This window comes from Hippopotamus amphibius, chromosome 17 (genome assembly GCF_030028045.1).
Source record: "Hippopotamus amphibius kiboko isolate mHipAmp2 chromosome 17, mHipAmp2.hap2, whole genome shotgun sequence".
NCBI lineage: Eukaryota > Metazoa > Chordata > Mammalia > Artiodactyla > Hippopotamidae > Hippopotamus > Hippopotamus amphibius.
Genome location: NC_080202.1, coordinates 36,157,709 through 36,174,139, shown reverse-complemented (window position 1 = coordinate 36,174,139; position 16,431 = coordinate 36,157,709). Strand labels below are relative to the sequence as shown.

The 16,431-nt window shown below is 48.9% G+C and overlaps 1 protein-coding gene across 5 annotated transcripts; it reads right to left on the bottom strand.

Moving 5' to 3' along the window:
- Positions 1–8,563: 8,563 nt before the first annotated feature.
- Positions 8,564–15,166, bottom strand: SLC35B1 (solute carrier family 35 member B1). Of its 5 annotated transcripts, XM_057716506.1 has the most exons (10): positions 14,695–14,830; positions 14,099–14,236; positions 13,898–14,001; positions 13,193–13,323; positions 12,872–12,902; positions 12,113–12,270; positions 11,026–11,152; positions 9,783–9,889; positions 9,466–9,619; positions 8,564–8,790 (listed from the first exon to the last, which is right to left on the bottom strand). In XM_057716506.1, exons 2-10 carry the CDS (start codon positions 14,140–14,142, stop codon positions 8,738–8,740), a joined length of 909 nt encoding a protein of 302 aa, XP_057572489.1. In that variant the 5' UTR covers positions 14,143–14,236; positions 14,695–14,830; the 3' UTR covers positions 8,564–8,737. The 5 variants fall into 5 exon arrangements, with proteins under 5 accessions (XP_057572489.1, XP_057572491.1, XP_057572488.1 ...); XM_057716508.1 differs by lacking the exons at positions 14,099–14,236; positions 14,695–14,830 and adding an exon at positions 15,022–15,166 and having other exon boundaries at positions 13,193–13,298; XM_057716505.1 differs by lacking the exon at positions 14,099–14,236 and having other exon boundaries at positions 14,695–15,147.
- Between the last annotated feature and the right edge of the window lie 1,265 nt (positions 15,167–16,431).

Here is a 16,431-nt window from a genome sequence, read left to right as displayed (position 1 = left end):
CGTGGTTGCCTGATTCCCTCTCTGCCCCTCACTAGATGGTATGCTCCTTGGGTGCAGGGATTTCCCTTTTCTTTTTCTCTATTGTGTTTCCAGCACAGGGGAAGCATTCCTAACACATAGTAGGTATTCAGATAAATGCTTGTATGATGAATAAATGAATGAACTAGTGAAACAAACATTCCTTTCAGGAACTTGGATCCTGTGGTTTCAGGCACAGAAGCTCCAGCAGCTTCCTCTTCCTGCATCCACTGTTTGGTCACAGGATGCTCGGCAGCCTGTGAGAACCCTGAACATCCGCTTGAGAGGCTCCTTGACTCACACCATCCACTGGGAGCCCAGTCTTCCCTTAAAAGGCCACCTTATCGGAAAGTGCCTGTGATGGCATTTATGAGCTCTATTTTTATCTATGCTGGAAAAGTCTCAAAGTTAATTCCCAAGCCAACGACATTAAACTCAGGAACGTGGATGAGCAAGAAAGCATCTACGTGATGCCTTTGAGTCACAGCTTTGTTTTCCGTGGTAAGGCTTCCAGTCCTCCCAGTCACTGGGCCCTTGTTTTTCAGGACTGACTCTAAAAAGCTTTTGATCCCCCGTTTGTTAAAACTAGATCCTGCAGCCCTTAATGGTCTAGGAAATGGTGTCCTCTTCCTTAAGGTTTGCTTAACTCTGCTGGGGCCCTCAGAGAAGAACACATAATAGATTGCCAGACACCTCCCAGTTCATTCAAACCAGCTTTCTCCTCCATTCCCAAATGCAAATGAATCGTGGGTGATAGCTTTGCTAGCAGCAGGAAGGAAGGAGGCATCGTGGCCAGAGGAGAGGGCTCCCAATGAGCTTGGCCAGAGAGATAATTGGACAGAAGCTACAGAAATGAGAAGAGTAACCCAGCAGGGCTGGCAAGCAAGTCGAGGGCCTGTGCCAGGGAAAGAATTCGCTGTCAGAACTGGGGAGGAGGGGAGAAGGCAGGAGTATGGAGAGAGGAAAATGACATGAAGGACTGAAGGAGGGAGGTGGCAGGAAGGAAGAAGGGAGAAGCAGGGATGGGAGGAATCATAGGTAGTTTGTAGAGAAAGTGAAGAGGAGCAAGGGAGCACACCTTTCCCTTTAATCGAAGTGGGGTGCTTTGGAGAAAGGGGAAGTTTGAGAGTCAGGTGGTGGCCCCAGAGAGATGGTCAGTGACACCCCCCACGGCAGACTAGAAATGAGACAAGGGACGTTCTCACTCCCAGATTCAAGGCAGCAAATTTGCCACCATCCCTGCCTCTGGGAATTTAGGAAAGATAGTTTTTGTCAAAGGATGTGGGAACCTGGAGGACTCAAGCCACTGAGTCTCCCTCCCCGTTCCTTTAGCAAAAGCCTAAACAATCCAGGGTCTACACCTGTCTCGCACCCCATCCCCTCTTCCTGGCAGCATGCACACAGCCCAGGATCACAGCCCCCTGTGCACTTCTGCCTCTGCTGGCTACTCTGGGCCAGGGACCAGCCTGAGAGCTTGGAGTCTGCGCTGAGTCAGCACTGCCTGTGGGAGAGATTGCTTCAAAACTTCTGGCTGGCCAAGCGCCAGTAGGGAGCAAGAGGCACGCTGGAGGCTGGACGCATCTTTGGCTTTCAAGGTACCTCTCACCAAAGAGAGAATCATGGGACAGAAATTTCCATAATCCAGCTTAAAGAGTGACTCCAATGTACTTCAGACTGCCCCTCCACCCTCCACCCTCTCCGATTCAGAAAATCAAATTTTCAGGTCTCACAAGAGATTTCAGGACCAAGATGGAAGTTCTGATTCCTGATTGATCTAGTTACTTCTCCTGTAAATCAGACAAAATGTACTTTCTGAGCCTCAGATGTCTATTTTCTGAAGATATGTCCTTATTCACGGGGGCAGTAAGAATGCTCCCTTGTGTGGGCGCAAGGCCGCACCCTCTCTAGATAAAAAGGACTGCATACCATTAGCAGAATCAGCAGACTGCTCCAGGGGTCAAGCTCCCGCTCTGTCTCTGGGGGCTGCGATGCGGAGTCTAAGCCATCCTCACCCTTCTCTTTAACCTGGGAATTTTGATCCCCCCAGTGCAGGGTGAAGGGTCATTCTGATGATCTCACTTTGGACAAGTGAGAAGAGAAAGCATTTTACTTTGACCCCCACAACTGCTTGCTATGCAGCGGGCACTCAGCGTGTAGGCAGTGGGTGGCAGTAGCTGCCAGACACCTTCCCCTGAGGATGTATCAGTTGGTGCCAAAAGCCTCTATAAGCTCTTTCTGATCTCTGTGCCAGCAACTACGGGTCCTGGAAGGAAGCCAGGAGTCCATCCTGAGCCCTGCATTCTTCTCCTCCCCCTCATCCGCCAAGAATGGGGAGGGATGGCTTGGGAGCTCACCGAGAAAGGAGCTGACGGTTCCTAGACACATTTTCCAGCTGTCACACCTGCTAATGTGGGAACTCACACTCACGAGCACACGCACATTCAGCAATAAATTGTTTCGGGCTTTCTTGTTCCATCTGTCCCACGCCCGACACAGTGGGAGTAAGAACTTCCATCAACAAACTGCTGTTCCCAGTTTGCCTCCTTCTCCCTCCCTTCCTTGCACTCTTCCACAAACATTTATTGATGTTTGACCGGCACCTACCCTGTGCCAGTCACTGTGTGTTCGGGGCTAAAGACACGAGGACACAGCCTTGGGGAAGAAAATATGTATAAATACTAATCAGATGCAAGAAAGTGACATAGTGCCGCAACATGGAAGGTGGCAAACTGGTGGCCATAGGCCAAATCTGACTTGTAGGCACGTTTAGTCTAGCTGGCAAGGAATTTGAAAAATTGTCAGAGTTCACGTAAAAATCAATATTTCCATCTTTTTTTGAAATAACAGACGTGGCAACAATCCGGAGGAGGTGAAAAGCCACTGTCCCCTTCAGATGGGATGTGCTGTCAGTGGCATAGGCCACATAGCCGTCCCCCACCTCACCCACTTCCCTGTGGGGTTAAACTGGTTCTTTCCATTCACGTTCACTACAATGATTGTGCAGGTGTTAGAATTTGGAACCCTTAAAATGAAAAGCCATCATAGGACCCAAAGGAGGGAAGCATCAGCTCTGCTCAAGGGAGTCAGATCAGTCATCCCTTGAACTAAGTCCAAGTACTCTGTTGGTTTGATGACTTGTGTACTGTTTCTCCCCCGCCCCCATCATGAGAGGCATAAGGGAAAGGCTCCAGTCGTCTCCCCCTCCAAGTTTCTCTGGCCCACGGCAGAGTGCCTGGTACAGGGCCGGTCTCAATGCACACTTGTGAAATGTGTTGAGTGAATGGAGTCGCTCTAAGCACTGGGTGGAAAAGGGAATTCCAAGCAGAGGGAATTGTGGGTACAAAGGTGTGAGGAGTGTAGCGGGAAGCTGCAAACAGTTCACAGGGCACGGGGGTGGGGGTGCGGGTGGTGCTGGAAGCGTGAGGATGGTGGGATCAGGGAGGGTGGCAGCAGCAGGAGTTGAAGCAGGAAAAGACTCCAGTGGGATGCCCAAGGGCTTTTTACCGTGTGTTAGGAAGGCAACCATGGAATCTTGGAAGTGATTTAAGGAGTGAAGTGACAGGATCAGATTTTCATTTCACAGAGATAACTCTGGCAGGGTGGTGGGGAGGAGAGAAGTGGGTCGCTCCAGAGGGAAGACAGAAGCAGTAAATAGAAACTTCAATTCAATGTTCCCCTCTGAGGCCCCTGAAATGCCACAGGGGATCTATTTTAAGAAAATGGTGCCCCCTGCTGACTAAGTCTGGGCTTGCATCTACCCCTGGCCAAGAGGGAAATTACCAAATGTTTGGCCCTAAACAAAAGTACCTGGAAGCCCTGTGCACAGAATTGCAAGTGGTGATGATCTGAGGGTGCCTTCCTTTCCTAGAAAAAGATAGGCCACGAGGATGGGCGACAATGACTAATGCCACAAACTGTGTTGCCAGGTAAACACAGAACACCAGCTAAATCTGAATTTCAGATAAACAAGATACAATTGTTTGGTATAAATATGTCTCAAATAGTTCATGGGACATACCTATATGAAAAAAGAATGTGCTGTTTATCTGAAACTCAAATTTAGCTGGGCATCTTGTATTTTTATTTGCTAAACCTGACAACCTTAGATAAGGTGTGTTGGAGGGGCCAGGAAAAAACTAGAAATGAAATCAGATGTGTTACTCTCCTTAGGCTTCTGTGCAAACTCAATCTCACCCCTCCATCTAAACAGAGCTGGAGATGATGATTTCTCATATTTTACAGTGGTGCCCAGTTATACAATAACTATTTGGGAAATCCATTTTCATTAAATGAGCCCATGATTTCAGTGGACCCTGTGTATGGACCCCTACAAGAATCGAAAGAGAGCTGTGGATCCTTTTTACAGCAAAACTGATCTACTAGCTTGACATATGCGTGAGCACTTGTGTTACAGACACATTTTTACATTAAAATTTCAGGGAGTTCTCAGCCTTCCTGTAAGAGTGACACGTTCCCTCTAGGGCTATAGTCGGAATGTGGCAGTTCCAGGGTCCTGAGTAGGGGGAAATGGTGTCTCGTCAGACCCTAAGCTGAAACATGATGCTTCTGCTAGCTCTGCCCACCCACACACCATGACAAAACACAGAAGTGGGCAGGAAGAAACAGTCTGTCCCTCCCCCTGGAGAATGCCTAGAACCTCTTCCTTCTTCCACCTCTCCCAGAAACAACAGGGAGTCAGGCATATTTGGACAGAAAACCCACCAGCCCTTGTGGACGTGCACCTCAACTGAGTGGAAAGCACTAGAGGAAATCGCTCCTCCTTGCAAGATTCTCTTTGTTCTCCTTTCCAGCCTTCTTGCCACGGCAGGCACAGCTCCCTGGTTCCCAGTCTGAGGTCTGTGCCTCTCAGAAATTAGCTTTCCACAGTAGAGGGAAGTTCTTCCAGGATAAATTCTGGGCGCTCTGAGATGGGTGACGAAAGCCATGGCCCGAACATCCTGGGAGCAGACCTTGGAGCAGAGGTGCTGCGTCTGTCTCCCTCCCGCAGCCCTTCATGGAAAGCCTTCTGGCCCCCACAGCCTGCTCTCCTCCTGGTCCTGCAGAGGGAAGGCAGAAGTGGCCCAGGTCAGGCAGATTGTTGTTTTAGACTCTCTCAGGATGTTCTAAATGATGTAAAACCTCATTGCAGGTTGCTTCCATCTTTGTCAGCATGCTTATGTGACATTCAGCTTCAGCAGACTGCATTATGGAATACAAGCCCCAAATTGACCAAGGTGTTTCAAGCCAACAATCATAATGATATGCCTACAATGTATTACCATAGAATAACATTTTATGTTGAACATTTTCTACAGTTAATCAATTTTTCTTATTACCTATATAGTGGCATCACTTCCAACGATCATTTCTTAGGAAGGATTCTTTATTCCGAGGTGGGTCGCTTTTCCTAAAATGTTTGGACTTAAAGTGTCCTTTTGTAAGCCCTAATGATATTAGATTTTCTTTAATAAGTCCTTACTTGAAAATATAAAAAGCCAACATACCTATATCAGCTGCCCCCCCCACCCCCATTATTCGAAAATTCTACTGGATCAGGAAATCCAAACAGCTGGGAACCACTGGCTTAACTTGCTGACCTGACATGCTAAGTGGAGGCTCACTCTGGGCCCTGCCCTCCCATGCAGTCATGTGACCTTCAGCTGATGCATTTTGGTGGACTTCGGGCTCCCTATTCCAAATATGGGGAGACTTGTTTCTGGCCTAAGCTCTCCCCAGTAGTGTTGTAAGCATAAAATGTCATGAACTAAAAGAGCTTTGGGAAAGGAGGAGCTCAATAAATAGGAGATTGCTGTTCCTAAAGACAGCTGGTGTGTTTTCAGTGGGAAGGGCTGAATGATCCCGCTGAGACCCAGGACAATGTCTCTGCCAGGACATCTGGGGAGAGTGACCGGCACTACGCATAAAATGTGCAAACTGTTCCACCGACACGTGGGACCAGACGGCAGAGGCAATGGGCCTCCTGAGGAGGTTGGCTTCTTCCCCTCTGAGGGCACAGTTCCAAGATGCAACTAGAACTCGGGGAACCTTGAGTTCTAGTGAATCTCTCTGGGACATACCCAGGGACCTACTGCAAGTTGACCCCGTCCCTAACTTGTGTTCCTGTTTCTAAAAGGTGCAGATAGATGCCTGCTCAGTCCTCTTCACAAGGGTGTTACAGGGCTCTGAGAAAACACATCACCCAATCCTAAAGAACCCACTATAGAGATTATCCACAGTGAATGTTTAATTTCTGCCCCTTTAAGCCCTTTGGAAAACAACATACAAATTTTCTCCCTTATAATGATTAATTCCAGAATAGCTTTCCTTATGGTTTTACCCCAAATCACATTCATGCGTCACTCCCCTTGCCCTAGGCTAAGAGGTGTACAGGAAATGGAAAAACCACTCTACCATGAGCCTGAGCACAAACAGCTAGAGGGAAGCCTGATAGTTTGACCAAAATAGACGTTCAGTAGAATACACCCCAAACGAAAAACACAGTGCTCGGGGAAACGTTTTTGCTGGTTCCCTCCCTTCCACACACAGCTGAGAATTAACTGCAGATGAAAGTCCTTTGATGTTTAGCAACCTGAGGCATCAGGCCGCCCAGGGTTAGTGATCAACAATACCTCTGTTTGAACTTGCCTGGTATTTCACATTTCTCGGTACCATTATAACCTAGCAGAGTGTTACCGACGGGAGTCTGACTTGGCGCTCTCAGTTCCTGTGATCCTGTAGGTGAGTACGCCACCTCGAACGAGCTGGCAGCTTACCCAACGTTTTAAAATATCTTCCAAGCGAGCTGAAATGATGCCTCACTGCAGAGCCACTCACCTGCTCCTGTGCTCTCACTTGAACTGATTAGAAGCAGGAGCACAGGGAGAAGCCAGGCAGTTTTAAACTCCATTCCCCACTTGATGGTAGAGCCAAAGTTCCCTTCCCACTTCCTTTCATCTTCCCACTCTCCCCGGCTCAAGCCTCACCTTGCCCACTTTCCTTCGTTATTAGCCCTGCATTTCTGCATTTACCTACCCGTCTCCCTATTAGACTGTGAATCCCCTAGAAAGTACTGGTCCTACTTAACTCTGAACTCCCAGCATGCTCAGGATGTGGCCCACAGAAGGAAGGGTTAGATGCATAGACAAAGGACTGAATGAATATACCAGAACTAGGCTCCTGGCTCACCAAGGACAGGACAGGCTTGCTCTAGTATCAGGTGAGAGCCACACTGAGTTGTTGGAAAGCCTTCTTGCTCTTGGTGACTAGTAAGAGGCACACCTGAAACTGCTGGTTGGGAATGGCAGGGGGTAGAGGTGGAGGGGACTGGCCTGATAGCTGCGAAGATGTTTCCTGTTAAAACAACAGGCCCAAGTGAGGACTGCTTGTAGGCCCCTGGCCCTGGTAACGTGCTCTCACCACTGAACCAATCTGGAAGAACTCAGTCCAGTACGAAAGGAGCTAATTTGATGCAACTTTCAGGATGAGAAACACAGAGAAAAGAAAAGGGTGGAGAAAAGAAAGAAGTTCAGCCAGATGTATTTAAAACCTCTTCTCTCAAGGAGGAGTTCAAAAATGAGAGGGGGCCTTTCAGGGCAGAGCTGCAGTGACACCTGGGCCCCTAGAGAGTGAGACGAGTGCAAGCGAGGCAGGGCTTGAAAGGCTGGGCGAGGGGTGGGAAGGCAGCCGCGCAGGAAGGAGGCTGGGCTCCCATCTGGAGAGCCAAGGGGCTGGGGCTGCTGAACAGATGGAGTGAAAGTTGCAGCTGGTGGAAATGCACTTTCATGTGTAAAGCTTGGTCCATGGAGGACTGCGATTTCCATGTTTCTCCCCCCACTGCCACCCAGAAAACTCGACAGTGGCTCTATGCCAGGACTCAGCCACCGTGCCTCCCGCCAGCATCCCTTTCAACAGGCAGGAGCTGGCGTGGGGACATGAGGGCACAGCCAGGATGGCAGAGGACTGCAATGCTTTAGCAGCTGAAGGGGGCAGGGGAATAGGAAGGATTAATCCAGCCTCCCCAGAAGGGGACTGAGAAGACGGAGAACAGCCGTAGAGGTGGAGGGAGGGAATCAGACCTTCCAAAGCTGTTCATGACATACACACTGGGTCTCTGCTCTGGTCTTGGCTGAGCTTTGGCTGAAGGGGAGGCATTGGGAAAAATATGAAAACGCAGCAGACTCTGAGGCTCTGGGCTCATTTTATCTCGACCTCAAGAGAAGCTTCTTGAGGAGAGAATATATCTGTAGTTTTTTAAGAAATATTTGCCCACCAGAGCTCTAAGAGATAAAGTGATTTTTACATTCTCTGGCTCTAACAGACAGCCACCACGTGTCCTGGCATATTTAGACCTTCGCCTGTGGGAACAGAGGCCACAAGCACAACAGCTCTTGGGGGCACTGGCCACCCAGCCAGGTTAACCACACTCACGAGGGAGCAGCGTGGGCCGTGAGCACCAACCTCTACCCCTTCCCTCTCTCTTCCTCTCTTTACTTGCGCGAGGCTGTGCTCCCAGTCACCAAGAACAGAAATGGCCAACTCTGTCTCATTAAAATCCAAATGCTTTTTTTAGAATGTGATTTTGCTTCCTTTAAAAAAAAAACAATAACAAAAAATACCCAGACTGAAACCTAGTCCTTTATGTCTATTGTGTCCATTTTCCCAAGAGATGTCGCTGTTCGAGAAAATAAATATTCTTGGAGTGGAGGTAGTCTTTCTCTTCCTAGTGGGATGTCTTCTTGGCTCCTTTCCCAAACTTGGCATCGAGACCGAGACCTATGGAAAGAGAAAAAGTGGCCTTAAATTTATGGGGAGAAATGAAGCCTACAAATGATTGGGGGTGGGGGTGAGCCTCGGTTCTCCAAAATTGGAGCTTTAAATGAAACTGGTTTTCAAACATTGGTTTCATAAAACCTCTTCAGAGAAAAGAGATTGGTACCAAATGAAAAAAATCACCAAGATACTGGTAATTACATGTATACATAAAATATGGCAGGGACTTCCCTGGCAGTCCAGAGGTTAAGACTCCACGCTTCCACTGCAGGGGACACGAGTTCAATCCCTGGTCAGGGAATTAAGATCCCACATGCCACGTGGCGGGGCCAAAAAAAAAAAAAATACAGCAAGACTGAAAGAAACTTAAGAATCAAACTTCTAAGCTAGTTCTCTCAGCTCATCCACAGCAGCATAAATTTGTAGGGAATAAGGATAGTAATTTTACCCTGCTCAGTGTCTGGGGAAAGCAGAATCACTGGAAGGAAATAACTCAAATGAAATATTCCTTAGGAAGGCTGGATTAGAGGCAATGCTTCTTTACTCTTTTAAAAAAGTTTTCTCTAAAATAGCTTACTAAATTTCACAAATATAGAAGTAAATATTAAGGAAAAAAAATAAAGCTCTGTCACTGTTCCTTTGTGCAGCCCAGAGCTGCCCACTCTGGATGGAACTTACCCAAGAACACAAGCACGGTGCCCACCCACTGCATGGGGCTGATGGGGTTGGCGAAGAGGATCACAGAGGCCAAAATGGTGAAGAACTTTCGAGTTGTGGTGATGATGGAGCAGGTCAGGGGACCAAAATACACAACTGTCATGAAGATGAAGCTCTAGAGAAAGACAGAGAAAGACAAGGTCAGTCTGGTTCTTGGGTATCTGCCAAGAGGTCTGAAGTCTGTAACAGGACATCACGGCTAATCTTGCCACCCCTCTTCTCCCAGCCAGGTCAGTCTCTCTTGGGGAAGTCAAGCCATCCCCCATCAAGGCACTCACCTGGCCCAGGGCACTAGTCAGGCCAAAGAGCAGGATGTTATAGACGATGGTAGGGTACCTTTCGGCAAAGCTCAAGAACTCCCAGAGCTCCCCAGTGAACAGGATTCCTAGGAAGAAACGTCAAAAGATGAATGGTGCTTCTTGTGTGCCCATACTCACACACATACACTTGCAGAGGCCTGCTAAAGCACTCTGAAGGAGGGTGGGGCATGGGAAAACACACACAATGAGTTTGTAATGTCCCTTCAGGCATCTCCTACTTTTCCTATTTATTTGTTTGTTTGTTTATTTATTTACTGGCTGCGTTGCATTTTCATTGCTACGCATGAGCTTTCTCTAGTTGCGGCGAGCAAGGGCTACTCTTCATTGTGGTGTGCAGGCTCCTCACTGCAGTGGCTTCTCTTGTTGCGGAGCACGGGCTCTAGGCACACGGGCTTCAGTAGTGGCAGCACATGGGTTCAATAGTTGTGGCTCACGGACTCCAGAGCACAGGCTTAACAGCTGTGGTGCACGGGCTTAGTTGCTCCGTGGCACGTGGACTCTTCCTGGAGTACGGCTTGAACCCACGCCCCTGCATGCATTGACAGGCGGATTCTTAACCACTGCACCATCTAGGAAGTCCCTCTCCTATTTTTCTGATTAGAGAAACTAAAGACTCTTTTGGGAAATACTTGGAAGTTAATGAGTTACTTCTGCTGAAGTGATTGAAAGCAGCAAACCTCAGATGCTGTGAAGATACTGATCCACATGTCCCTAGCTCAAGGCAGCCCCAAGCACTGGTCGATTCCAGCCATCAACAGCCTCCTCTGCTAACCCTAGTGTATTGTATGAAAAATACTCCCTGTATGTACCCAGATTTGAAAAAAGTTAGGAAGCACTGACTTAAAAGCAAATACATCCGTGTCTGAACAATATTCAGTATTCATCCTATACCAATGTCTCATCTCTCTCAGAAGAGTGAGAGTTCCCAGGGCAGCCCAGTGTTTTACTATTGTGCATCCTCCCATGATACCTGGCACAGGTCTACCCCTGATTGTGCCCGTAACAAGTAGCAAGCAGAACTGACTAGTAAAAGTTTCTCCAAGAAGGCTTCTCAGGGGCTTGAACGTAAAAGCATCTGAGAACCAAGGCCGACCTTTGGCCTGGGCAAAGTTCGCAACTGGCACCAGAGCTAGAGATTAAGTGGATGAGGGCAGTCTGCCCTCTGCTGATATGTGGAAAGAACAGCAGAACTGCTCCTTACCAGCTCCCAGCAACAATGTCGACCAAAGGTTGATGTTTAGCATCATGTGGTTGGAGCCCGTTTGGTAGTGAGCCCGCATGTGGTCCTGGGAAACGCCGGTCAGTCCATCCAGGGTGAGAGACAAGAGCTAGGAAAGAAAGAGTACAGCCTGCAGTGAGAAGGCCCTCCCGAACCCAGGTCACAGAACTCTCACCTTTCTGAGACCCCTCAGAAAGCCGCTGCCTTAAGACAGAGTCCTCAGAACAAAATGCTGCCATTCAACCACAGATGGAGGGTAGGGAGAGACCACGCGAGCTCCCTCCTCCTCTGGGCACTGGAATGACAGGCGATCTGAGACACACAGATGTAATGTGAGCAGAGCAGGGAAGGAAGCCTCCCAACACAATGCCATGAAGCCTGGTGTGCAGGGGGCCTAGAACGGGCCACGGTGAGCCACATGCATTCTTCCACTAAACCTGGAGAGAGGAACTCTAGTCCGAGCACCTTAGCCTCCTGGCTTAGAGTATAGTGCTTGAGAGACTGGATTCTGCTGTCACACTGCCTGGATTAGAATCTGAGGCAATGTTAGCCACTGACTCTGCCAATTAATAGCCATGTGACCATGGGCAAGTGATTTAACTTTTCTTTCCCTCAGTTTCTTCATCTGTAAAATGGAGATAATGCTAAGTTATGAGATTATTGTTGTAAAAATTAGTCTACATGTAGAATACTTGGAATAGTGCCTAATACCTAGTAAGCAATAGCTACTATAGTATTGTTTCTAACCCTGGCTTCCAGGTTCCTTGGAAAGCCACAATAAGAGACACACTACTCCTTTCCTCTTTGCTCTCAAGTCTCTGGGACCTCACACCAGCATTTAGACACGTGCCTCAAAGGAGAGCTGAGCTATAGTGAAATATTTTAGGCTCCCCACTATGGCCTTAGTAGGGCCAAGGGCCTTGTAGCAGGACACAAAGATCAGAAATGTGAGGCAAGAAACATCACAACCTCCCTCAAAACACATAACTGGCCTTCTGCCTGCACTGGTGAGGATATTCCTTTGTTAAGATTACCGTAAAAGGCTTCCTTTCCCAACAGGATTACATACCAGGAGCAGCTCTCCATAGCCAATTGTGTGTTCTTCTATTCCCACTACCTTCTTGGGTTTGTACATGAAAAGGGCCACTCCAGCCACAATTAGCAACACACACAGGTACTTAGCCACTGGGTACTTCTTCTTCAAAAGGGTCACTCCAAGGAGCATGACTACAGGGAAGAAACAGAGTGGAAAATTCAGGCACCCACAGGCATTAACGAGCCCAACACTCTCCTCCTAGGAGCCAAAGCCTCATGGGAAAAAAAGAATGTCTGAGAAGGAAAGCCGATAGAGGACAAAAGAGGGTGCTAGGCTGGCACCTGGATGGAGAGAACTGAGCAACAAGGGTGAACAAAGAGTACGAGGAAGGGAAAAGGTAGAGAACAAAGGTGAAAGTTCCAGGAAGAAACAGGGTAAGGGTGGAGCAGTAGGGAAGAGTGAGAGGTGGGAAAAAAAGAAACTGATGATCAAATGGAAATTTAGGGTGTCTTAATGACAATGTAAACACATGGGACATCAAAATGATTGACCATGTGAAGCAGATTAGGTCAGCCTCTAGCTCACAGTGAGTATTACCAGCTAATGAACACCCAACACCACAGGAAGTGATATAGATGACAGGTTGGATGGGCGGAAGGGATGGAGGGAAGTCCTGAGAGATAGCTATGGTGAGATGACAAAACCCAGAGGAATAGCGCTCTAGAAGAGGAGGATCAAGCTCACTGAAGGAAGAGCGAGGATGGAAGATGGCGACCATCTTCTTCTGCTTACCTGGGATGGGCTTGCAGGATTTACCAAGGACCTGAAATCAAATTCAGCAAAAATAATTTCTGAGCATTTCTGACGAGCCAGGTACTGTGCTAGGTGCTATGATAAAATGAGTAAGTATGGGGCCTGCACCAGAGACTGCAGCCTCAGAAAGCAGCCTATCACAACCAACCCACCATCACTAAACCTCAGATCTACAGTTCTTCACACTCTTAATCTCCCAAACACACTCTCTTTTTATTTAAGTCACAGACCTGAGGGAAGACTCTTTCATCCTTTTCAAGCAACTTCTGAGCCAACCCTCACCCCACCCTGAGGTTTCACCTGAGTTGGGTAGTTGACAAACTGTAGTGCTGAGTTGCTGGAGACCATGGCACCCAGATAGGAGACAGAACAGGCGGCATAGAGCCAGCTCCGAGTACGATCCACCCTGGCAGTGTCAAAAAACTGGATCACTGGGGGAAGACAAAAGAAACATACAAGAGAAAGCTGGTGGGCCTAGAATGGACCACTGAGCAAAAGTTGAAGCCACATGAAAGGAACCTGTCTGTTAAATAAGATGAGAAGCATAAACTATTTCTGTCCTCTTAGACTGGGAAATCTTTGAAGATTCTCCAACTCTCTGATCCTACCTAAACCTAACACAAGACCTCATGCAGGGCAGGGGTGGCGGTGGGGGGTGTTCATTCAGTTCAAGGGACTAGCTAGGCCCCAGGGAACAAAGAGAGAACCCTCAAAATATGCTTGAAGCTGACACATAAAGGAAAATAAAAAAGACAAAGAAAAATGTTTTAAGTATTCTCGTGGGGATCTGGAACACAGAAGACCCATTCTCTGCACATTTCTGACTGAGAAATCGATTGAATTTAAGGAAATAGGGTTTCACCCTTTTCCAAAGCCACTAGTTTTATCAACTGAACAGAGACGCTGTTGTACGTGCTAAAGGGGCTGAGGCTGTTGAGAGTTAGACCTAATACCTAGGATACAAAGGGGAGGGGATGCACAACAGATTACCATCTAAGTACTCACAGATCTTGGCAAACACAGCATTGATCACACATTGGATGAAGACCAAAGTTAAGGCAAAAGTGAACGTCTCCTGCTTGGCTCCCTCCCCATACTTTCCTCTTGTTCTAAGAATGAAATGCATGAGAAAGGGGAGGAATTAGTATACTTCCCTCAGTGTCATCTAGTAATCCAGAGCCACTGAACGCTTTGAAATTATCTTGCCTCTCTAGATGTAGAGAGAGTTTGGTAAGGATCACCCGGCTCATTTACAACAGGAGCTGATTTTACTGGATCTAGAAACTAGACATTCCAGACTTCTGATCCCGTAGCCGAAGGAAAAAAATGTCCGTACAGATGGAGCTAGAGGAAACGTGAAAAATTAGTTGGTGAAACGAGGTACCCCGGGCAGCAGAAGAAGGCATTTGGGCTACAGCAGCAGGGCCGAGGGTGAAGGAATCAACTCTCTGAAAGCATCTGGGAGATCCTAAGAGGCTGGCACGGGTCATGGAAACCTAAGCCTGTAAAACCCAGCCCTTTAGAACCAACAGGAGGGGAAAAAAAAAAAAAAAAAGCAATTAAGGGAAGCAAAATAACCAGCTCTCGAAAATCCAAAGACCAACCTTCGCGTTTTGGAAACCTAGGGAGGTTTAGCTGCAAAAGTGTCAGGATGCTGGGAGGGCGGATGGGCGGGGTGGGGGTGGGGGCTACAAAAAGGGAACACTGGGGCCAGGGGCGGGAGGACCCTGAACCCAACCACCAGCTGGGGAAAGGCGGGATTGGGCGGGGGTTCTGCGTTCCGACCCCGGGGATCCGCTCACATCTTCTCCTGAAGGATCCCATAGTAGAAATAGCAGACAAACACGCCGAGGAAGCAGAGCGGCAGGCGCAGCCGGTCGGGCACCAGGGAGCTGCTAGCGGCCATGAGACGCCCGGACGACCCGACCGGAGACCCGCTCACAGCCGGCAGCGGCGGCGGCGACAAGTCCAGCCGGACATCGCCGACCGGCGGCAGGGGCCTCATAGGAGCTGCATGCGACCGCCGCTGAGCAGGACCCCAGCAGCCACCGCCAGAACTGCCAACTCAGGACCGCCGAGGGGGAAACTCCTCAGAACCCAGAACCCGCTTCCAAGGAAAGGAGACCCACCCTTGGGCCTTGGCCTCGTCCCTGGTGGCCAGGGGAGCCAGCTATCCCGAGCGTAAAGCCTTGCCCTCGAGACTTCCCGATCAGGCAACTCCGAGGACCACTGAGACCCGGAGCTCGACGGGACGGCTTAGGAGATACGCGGACGTGGAATGATGACGTATAAGGATGTGGAGGTGACCAATTGGCTGCGCTGTGCAAAGACAGACAGGTGGGCGGGAAGGAGGAGTACGCCGACCCGGCAAATCGGATAGCCTTTTTCCCGGTTGGCTTGTCAGGCTTCTGCTGGGTCCTAACGCCCGGAGACTCGTTATGGAGCCTTAGCGCCCCCTAGCTGCTGCCCAACGTCCCCGACTCTAACCCCTCCAACCAGAAGAGCGTTCAAGGCCTGGCCTTGGGGAGCGGTCGTCCTCCTAGGGCAGATCACTAGGCTCCCAAGGGCGGCAGGGCTCTTGCCTCAGCTCTGCCAATTAAAGGCAGGGTAACCTACGCATGTCACCTAAATTCCGAGCTACAGTTTTCCTAGTCTATATATAGTCTATAGGGATAATTAGTAATAGCCACCTTGTCGCCTCTTGACTGTTCTGAGGATCAAATGAGCTGAGGTTGGTGAAAGTGTTTTGTAAACTGTAAAGTGTGCTGTGCAAGTTTGAGGTATTTATTAGTCATTATTCTTTCTCAACTCTGATCTTGTTTCCTCACATCCTGGAGGTGGATATGGAAGCTTGCCGAAGTGGATCTTCTTAAGGGTCTCACAACCCACCAACAAGGGAGTAAACCCTCCTGCCTTAATGAGCTCCTTGTTGGACCCCTTCCTTCATCCAAGGGTTGGGCCTCCACCTGCTGACACCAAGAGCTAGGGCCAGACTGACCCCAGGGCCTGCCACTACCGGCCTCAAGTCCCACCATAGTCATTGCACACGGGGCTGCTGTCTGGGTAGAGGCTCCTTCTCCCCTTCTCGCAGCTACTCCTCTGGCACAGCCTCAGGCAAAGGAAGGAAACTCGGGGCAGCACCACACCCATCCCTCCGGGCCTGATTCACTGAGACTTTGGGGGTAGGCCAAACATCTTTCAGGGGAGGGGTAAAAAGTAGAAGATAGGGTCTGTCCCTGACCCCCTGTCTCCTTTATATTAGTTGGGGAGGGGACTTGATATTAGTTGGGGACTTTAATATAAAGTTTGCCCTCTTGTCCAGTGGCTTACTCTACTGTATGAGCTGATGATTCCAGGTCACCGAGCTGAGGTTCTAGTCCCAGCTCTGCCTCTTTACCAGCTGGGACTTCAAACAATTCACTTGACCTCTGAGTCAAGTTTCCTTATCTGACATTAATGGAAATATAATAACAAGCAGGAGAGAACTGTGGTTAGAAGCATGGGCACTGGATTCAAATGATCTGGTCCCCAGTCCCAGC

Coding starts and splice junctions, on each gene's coding strand:
- SLC35B1 (XM_057716505.1), bottom strand. CDS start 14,897: ATGAGGCCCCTGCCGCCGGTCGGCGATGTCCGGCTGGACTTGTCGCCG. Junction 13,324..13,897: donor TGCTGTGTTTGCCAAGATCT/GTGAGTACTTAG, acceptor GTCTTCCCCCAG/TGATCCAGTTTTTTGACACT. Junction 12,271..12,871: donor ATCCTGCAAGCCCATCCCAG/GTAAGCAGAAGA, acceptor TCTTCCCTGTAG/TCATGCTCCTTGGAGTGACC.